Genomic DNA, 8,380 nt, shown 5'->3' with positions numbered 1-8,380 from the left:
AGCAAATCACCTGGCTCATCTTCACTGTTTTAATCTTAATCTATAATGGTCACTTTATTGTATTATGGTCATTAAAACAATGTGAAATATCCCACTAGATCTGGCAATTATTGTATTTCCTTTCGATTTATGTGTACAGTAAGAAGTATCTTAATCATCAGACTAAAGAATACAACAGAACTGTCCTGCAGTGTGTGCTTACAGGTTGCAGGCAGGTGGAAGTGAGAGATATTTGAGGTCAATTAGCAAGATTTTAAATCACTGAAAACTGCATATTCTCAAGTATCATAGCTAGGAATGAAAAGCTGAAATAGAAAGCCATGCCCACTGTTATCCTGATGCTTCAAAAGAAGACAAACACAAAATCAAAACCAAACTATGTGACCCCCATGCTGTGGAAATCCAAAACAGCAAGAGTGTGCTTTAGCCATGGAAACAGACAAGGAGCCAATAACTTGTTATATGCTTTTTCAGATTTTTCCTTTAGAGAAAATGAATAGCCAATACATACGTCATGAAGTGAGAGGATGTGAAACTAGTGACCTGAGGAACTTCTGGGAAAAGACTATTGAACAACAAACACGGTATCTGCAGTTTGAAAAAGAACGTCAGCAAAGAAGTGCTCTAACAAAGTGGGTAGTTTGCATCCAGAAATGTTATTTGAGTTTGCACTGTAATTCTTTTTTAAAGAAAAGTGATACCTATATTTAAGTCATGCAATGAAAGCTGAAAATATTTTTCTTAGATTTTTAGAAAATAATGTATCTTCCCAAATTGACATGCTAATCCTAACATGTCTAAGCTTTGGCTTAGAGAATAAGAGGATAATTAACTTAATAAGAGAATAATTCATTTTTATTCCACTCTTAAATGGATCTGAAGTGTAGAACTTTCTGAAGTTACCAGGACGATATCTAGCAATGCAGGTTTGTCTTGAACAACAAGACTTATTTTAACAGCAGACCTAGCACAGATGTGTACCTGGCCCGCCTTTTTTCTCTATAGCGTTGTTTTCACAAGAATATAGTTTGAGTTCATTGTCTTAATTTTGGATGAGATAAATGCATGATAAAGCAGACAGTCTAAGTGTACCGACTAGTTAAGGCAATTGTCATCCATAGCTGTGTTTATATCACTTATATTTACTTTAATCTGCCACAATGAGGAAGATCAGTCCACAGCAAGACCAGTAGTTTTAATTCACTTGAAATCTCCATAAATTGAAGGCTCTTGCAGAGATGGGTATTTTGGTTTGAGATTATTCAATGAGTAAACATTTTTTATTTTACAAAATCTCCTTCATACCTGTCTTTATACTGATGGTTCAAAATAGAAGAGCAACGGTGGCCCTGCATTAATAACACTGGATGAAGGAACACTGGAATTAATGTCTAGTATGTTTTATCCATTTGTAACTAACATGATCTTTGTGTCTTGACTGAGTCCTCAATTGTGAAATTCTGTCTTTTCTATTTAAGGCAGTCTTTCTGTGGTACCTAGATACTAAGAGAAAAACCACCCCAAAACACACAAAATGCTGCCTGTCACCTAAAGCTGTGCACTATGGTTCTAGCGGAAGTTTCAACACACATAGTGCTTCCAAGCCACACAGTGCTCAGTAGCCTCTATGAAGTAATCTTTTTAAGGTACTTCTGAGGAGGAGGGGGACTGGGGAGATGCCGGGTGATGCTACCCAGCAGGTGGCAGCAGGCAATCTCCAGTGCAGGTGACAAGTCACTCCAGCATACACAGGCACTTGAGAGAGGGCATGGTGAAGATGAACCACAGATCAGATGAGCGCTCATCGGGTTTTAAGAGCTGGTCCTCAAGTGCTGCTAAGCAGAGCACTCTAAAGGGGAGGTCAGTCTGCATGACAACTGGGAATAAGCACCAAAGCCTACCACCAATGGGAAACATGAAGGATATTAACCTGTTCCTTGTAAAATTTTCTGGGCAAGCTAATCCATGTTTCTGTCCTTAGGCTAAGAAATGAATGGATGGAGAGGCTGGAAAAGAGAATAAAGATGTTGAGGACCCAACCCGAAGACACATCCAATTGAAGATCCCACATTCATTACACGTTTGAGGAAAAAAGGGAATTTTTTCATAGGAAAGCATGATGGTGTGATGCAAAAGCTAAAGTCAGTTTTACTTTGTGGCTTACATGAGCTATAATTAATTAGCTGTCATTGTTAGAAGTTTTATTTGTAACATGTCTGATGTTGGTTTTAAGATTATGCATCCATCCCTTCATTTGACAAACAGAGACTGAAGTACTCTGAAGTCCTCTGTATTAGTAGTCTGAAGACTAATAAATCATGGTTCACTGAGCTGTAGATGCTAGGAAAAAGAATTTAGTTACACAGTTAGTGCTCAGCAGAGGTATTTCCTCAACATTTTATGTTTCTGCATAGATTAATCATAACCTTATAAAGTTATTTTCTTTTAAAATTGTTTAATTAATAGTTCAGGGCTTTGGTTTGGTTTGGTTTTTTTTTAACACTTCAGAGCCCAACTCAGACTAAGAAATAGGGAACATGCACAAACGATGGCACCATATCCCACATCACTAATGGAGACAAGCCTGGTGGGAGTTACAGATCCTAGCTGCCATATAAAGTCTGTAAAGATATTAATATGTACCCTGACAAGCGGACTCTGTGAGAAACCAAAAAGAATTGCTCGATCAGTTAGCCCACATTAGCTAACTTGAGACACTTTATCAGTAAAGACAAAACAACTTGGCATTTTAAGGCTGCTTCTGGTACCTGACCTGGCTTGTCTAGAGCTGTACTGACAGTCTGTTTCACAGAGCAGCCTGATATATTTTCACAGGTGTCTGTCATAAGTGACAAGCACCCTTTTTCCTCTAACGCATTTTTTCCCCTCTAAGAACCAGTAGATATTCCTTGACAACCAGTACCTTCAGAAATATGGCAGGCTCTCCCTCTTACATTTCCATTAGTCAAAAATGTCTGCAGTTCCTTTCTTTCCTAATGCCTACTTAGGAAATGTGGCATTTCCTCCAACAGTATCAAAACATTTCAGTAGGCAGGTGAAATAAAATTGGTTCATTTTTAGGGTGACTGCTTTGTTGTCGCCAGAATGCTTGGGGTAATGTACTGCAAAATGAGTTGTTTAGAGAATGCTAAAAATCTCTTCACTCAATTGCTTAAACTTTTAGTCTCTTTCTTTAAGACTGTTTCACAACTTCTCTGATAATTCATATTGTTTCAGAGTAAAGAATTTGTTATTTGCCAGTGGACCAGGAAGACAACAGCAGAAGGGTTTGGGGTTGTAAAATATCTAGAAAATCTGTTCTTTTTAAAGCAAAACAAAACTTTGAAATGCTATTTTTTCTTTCTCTACCCATCACCTTTTAAATCCACATTTGTATCCCCCCAGGGTCAAACCAAAACTATTATGAAATTTTAAACATGTAAATAATGTTTGAGAAACCTAGGAAATCCATTAAAGTCTGAAAAAAGAGATGACCTTACAACATGTACTAAAAAATCAAGACACCAAGCAGGTATGTTACCAAATTTGAGAGCATAGTTTGTCTGGCAGCTGAAAAAAGCTGCAAAATCCATATTCTTCAGTTGAGTTTTTTTTTAAGCAATTTATAAAGTATCATCAATGGGGAATATGCAGGGTAACAATATCATTACAATATAGCTATGCTTTAATAAACAGTCACCAAGTATCTACACAACATTAGGGTTTAGTAAAAGCCAGATTTCTTTGAAAATTACAGTTCACAGATGTCAATTCTCCCATCACCTTCTGTGCCATGTTTTTACTGTAGCTCTACCCAAACTCCATCATGATTGATTTTTATACCATTTTTGGCTGAAATTAGAGTTGGAAGTAAACCAAAGGAAACAATTTACATCCCCTCATTCATGTGCAAGTGGCCACACAAGGTGCAAAACAGAGGGAATCAGAGCTGGTATATTTTAAAAATTAAAAAGGTGCCCCTTGCCTTTTGCATCTCACCCAGTTGAGATCCTTCTTTTCTCATAAGGTAAGTCAGACTGAGGAAAATCCAAGAAAAGGCAGGGAAAGACATACCAGGAAGTGACTCCAATTTGAGTCCCTCATTGCACATCTGATATGGTTATGTAATTTAAAAATGCTTCAGAATATGTCCCTATCAAGCTAGAACACCACAAAATAATACCTTTAAAAATTATAAAAAGGGAATTATTTTTTACAGTCTTCATCTATTCCAGCCCAAGGCCAAGAGAAGTTCGGAAAACGTATCTCCAGAATTAAACCACTTCTCTTCTGAGAACTGCAGTTTCACCTTTAATGTCTAGATGAATTATTTCAGGCTCAGGTTCCACAGAATTAGATTCAGGACTTCGGGCCATTTGATCTTTATTATCTAAATGCTAGCAACATGTTTTCATACAAATGCCACTACTTTTGCATGGGTAATCTACACAGGAGTTTTGTGAGTTACCACAAAAAAAAACCCAACAAAATAATAAAATAAATAAAATAAATTAAAAAAACCCTACCCAGAGAAACAAATACAATCTAGAGTCAATCAGCAAAAATAAAAAAAGTGTAATAGCATTAAAATTCAAATCTAAATGTCAAGAAACAATATTAATCAAAAGCTGGAGCAGACTCCAAGATGAAAAGGGTTCTGGCAATTCGAAAACAGAAAAATTATAAATCTTTAATTTACCTTGAAGGTCATAAGAGAAATTACAAGGAGGGAGGGGAAAAAGTAAAAAGAAAAAAAAAGTAAACTGCAATTTCTCTGAGACTCAGAAATGAGCCCTAATATTATAAAAAAGACTGTAGGACTGGCAACTCATCAGCTGGTAACTGATAAAATCAACTGGGTATTATAAAATCATGGTTAGAGATGATGCTGAGATGCTTTTCAGACTATTTTTCACCAATATGCAGTTTCAGAGAAGTACAGTATTCAGTTAAATGGGTTAAACTTAGTAACTGTAATGTTCATAAAATAGCTTCTTGAAAAAATGCTTCATTTCTCTTGATTTTTTTCTCTCACATTTTCTCATTACTTTTGAGTGTAACAGCAAGAGATTTTGAGTTATGCAAATCTAATTTTATTAGCTTTGTAATTAAAATGCAGTAGATACTCGCTTATCTTCCTAGCTGTCCTTATTTTATCATTCCTGTGCTTCATCCTGACACTAAGTACCAAAAAAATACATGTTGCCTTCTTATTAGGAATGCGTGGTACAGAACTTTATTAAAAAGCTTGTAGCAGTGACAAAAGTCAAGTGTAATAAAGTTCTACTGTCCTCTGAAGCAACTAACTCTCTGGACTGAAGTCCTTTTAAATAGTATTTACGGGAAATATGCTGTGTGTTGGCACAAGAGTGACAGATACTCCATTTTAGCTGCATTAATGATCCTTCTAGTGTATGGATAAAGGCTGACAGCTGTGAAGAATGATTCTGTCAGTAACTTAATAGACTTCTTAGCAGTTTAACCTGAACTGAGATGGTTTAAATACAGTTCTTTGCTCGGTAGCCCTTCCTGACCAACATCCTTCCCTAACCAAGACGCAGCTTTCTGGGGATCCCAAATTAAGGAGCAAATAAGCATAGCTCAGCCACTGTGGCAAGGTTTTGAATTCAAACTAATGCAAGTCAGGCTGAAGACAAGTTGTCTTTCTGGTAGGATGGTAGAGACAAATTGCGGAGATGTTTTAGCTTTTAGCTGTGCCAGGCAGAAGGTCCACATCCGTGCTAAAGCAGAGTTGCTGCAGTGAAGCCTGCCCTGCAGCCTAGTGCAGGGTCACAGACTGTTTTCATTGTGACACCCATGCTGCAAAAGAACTTTGTGTCCATGCAGTTATGTCTCTTTGGGCTTCTGGCCACATTCACTGAAGAGGAGACTGATCTAATGGTAATCCTGAGGTCCTTGAAGTTGTCAACACTGAAATAAGCCCACCATACAATACAAAGTTTACCTAACATATTCTGTGTTTAACGTAGCATTAAATACAAAGGAGTTATTTTGCACTACAGAAAAGCCTACAGCCTATGATACACAAGAAACATAAGAGAGAATCCCAGACACGCAAAGCTCACTGTGCAAACAGGACAGAAACAGTGAAGGAGGAGTGGAAAGATGGGGTAGAGCCAGAGGTCAGGGAAGAGCCATGGTACCTGGGCCGAGTATGAAGTCATGGTCCAATTGCTCCATAGGGATAAGGTGACCCATGTACACAGTAGGCAGTGCTCCAGCTGGAACTGAAATCCATAGACATTTTCTTCTAATAAAGAGGTCTGAAAAATAAAAACATCCCTAACCTGCTCATGAAAGCTGCCATAGCTCTTGCAAAATACATTGCATATTGAGGGAATCGTTACTCATATAGCTGGAATATCACCATAAAAGTCTGAGGAAAATTAAGACTCAGATGGCAGTGGGATGTCAATTCATAAGGAGAGCTGGGAGATCATTGAACCTGGAGAAGCAGGATAGATAACTTTGGGGAGGGAAGTTCAAATAAGATGAAAAACAGGTAATGTCTCAAACTGAAAGGGGTTTGAGAAGATTCAGCTGAAGGCCTAGCATTGCCTATAGGTTTTGCTGTTCTGAACTCATCCTCTCACCTTTCCATGTTACACATGGAGACTCTTCCAGACATCACTGCTGGTCTTAGCCCAGCCACATGCACATTAACCATGCACATGCACATGATCTGCAGCAGCAGCTCAGTGGAAGTCACGTGAGAGAGAGATCTGAACCCTAAGTCATGGTGGTGTGTGCGCCTTTCTATACTCAGATAAGACATTTCCTCATCCTAAAAGGTGCAGCCACCCTCTTCTTGCATAAAGAGGACTCAGTTTGGGCCAAACTGGCTTACATCCTACAAGGAGGACTGGTAAGAGACTCCTGAAGTTTCAAGGTCAATGGGGAATGCTTATATCCACTACAAAGTATGTCAAAATATAGATAGCTTTTGGAATGATATCGGAATTTACAGGATGAGAAACACATTCTGAGAGTGGCCCTGTGGGTCAGGGCAATCACCAGTATCAATGCAGATTAGGGGATGAATGGATTGAGAACACCCCTGCGGAGAAGGACTCAGGGATAGTGTGAGATGGAAAGTTGGACAGGAGCCAGTAACATGTGTCCGTAAAGCCCATATCCTGGGTTCCATAAAAAGGAGCATGGCCAGCAGGTCAAGGGTAGTGTTTCTCCCTCTCTGCTCTGGTCTCATGAGATCCCCACCTCAGTCTGGGGTCCACTCTACAGGAAAGACATAGATGTGTTGGAGTGGATCCAGAGGAGGGCCACAAAAATGCTCAGAGGGCTGGAAAACCTCTCCTTTGGACAGAGGATGAGACATTCGGGGTTGTTCAGCCTGGAGAGGAGAAGGTTTCAGGGGGACCTTATTGCAGTTTTTCAGTATATGAAGGGGGCTTATGAGAAAGATAAAGGGAGAATTTTTACCAGAGCCTGCATTGACAAAAAAAACCAACAGCTTTAAACTGAAAGGGGCTGGACTAACACATGAGGAGAAAATTTTTTGCAATGTGGGTGCTGAGGCACTGGCACAGGTTGCCCAGAGAAGCTGTGACTGCCCCATCTCTTGCAGTGTTCAAGGACATGTCGGATGGGGCTTTGAGCAACATGATCTAGTTGAAGATCTCCCCATTCCAATCCTGTTCCTGGCAAGAGGATTTGGAACTAGATGACCTTTAAAAGTCCCTTCCAGCCCAAACCATTCTGTAATTCTATGGTTCAGTGAATTTCTGATTCTATAATTAAAGCAAAGACAAAACAGTGCCTTCAGTAAGAAGGGAAAAATCAAACCAGAGTGCCCAAAGACATGTTCTGTCTGAGAGCCTCCAGAGAAGACAGCTGTGAAACACCAAGCTCACAGCTCTTTAGGTTGATGCCTTACACTTTCATGGCACTTACCTGTTGGCAACCTGCTGTCATAGCAGCTGGTAGCTGTTCAGAAAGCTAGTCCAGTACAGGGACTGTTTATAAAGTGCTGTCACAGGATACCCTACTTGCATGTCTTAACTCACTCTTCTACCAATATAGTCTACTTTTTGCTAATGTGTAGATATAATATCCTTAACCTATCCTACATTTCTACAGTTCATCCTACTTTTAAGATACATAATACTAATGGGAGCACACCAGAGCATTCCTCACAAAGAAAAAAACTCCCTCTGCTCCTCATCCTCTTCTGCAACCATTTTCTTATTAGTGAGCACACTGTGTGAGGTTCTTAGTTGCAGCAGCTTTAAAAGCACTGAGCCTTTCCCAGAGGCTTGTTTTTATTCCCCCCTCACTTCTTGCACATATTCCTTTTTACCATCTCACCACTTTTCTGAGCCAGAGGGTTCAGTGCAGCAGC

The 8,380-nt window shown here is 39.2% G+C and overlaps 1 protein-coding gene across 1 annotated transcript; it reads left to right on the top strand.

Moving 5' to 3' along the window:
• Positions 1-492: 492 nt before the first annotated feature.
• Positions 493-2,060, top strand: LOC115947415 (protein FAM240B-like). The gene is made up of 2 exons (XM_031054119.1): positions 493-632; positions 1,982-2,060. The coding sequence occupies exons 1-2, from the start codon at positions 493-495 to the stop codon at positions 2,058-2,060; spliced, it is 219 nt and encodes a 72-aa protein (XP_030909979.1).
• Positions 2,061-8,380: the final 6,320 nt, after the last annotated feature.

The sequence above is a fragment of the Melopsittacus undulatus genome, chromosome Z, assembly GCF_012275295.1.
Source record: "Melopsittacus undulatus isolate bMelUnd1 chromosome Z, bMelUnd1.mat.Z, whole genome shotgun sequence".
NCBI classification, from domain to species: Eukaryota; Metazoa; Chordata; class Aves; order Psittaciformes; family Psittaculidae; genus Melopsittacus; species Melopsittacus undulatus.
Note: the sequence above shows the minus strand (reverse complement) of the source record. Positions and strands in the feature narration are given on the sequence as shown.

What these genes read in the sequence shown, in the direction of transcription:
- LOC115947415 (XM_031054119.1), top strand. Translation starts at nt 493, where the DNA reads ATGAATAGCCAATACATACGTCATGAAGTGAGAGGATGTGAAACTAGT. An exon ending in CAAAGAAGTGCTCTAACAAA is followed by an intron (nt 633 to 1,981) that starts GTGGGTAGTTTG and finishes TTCTGTCCTTAG; the next exon opens with GCTAAGAAATGAATGGATGG.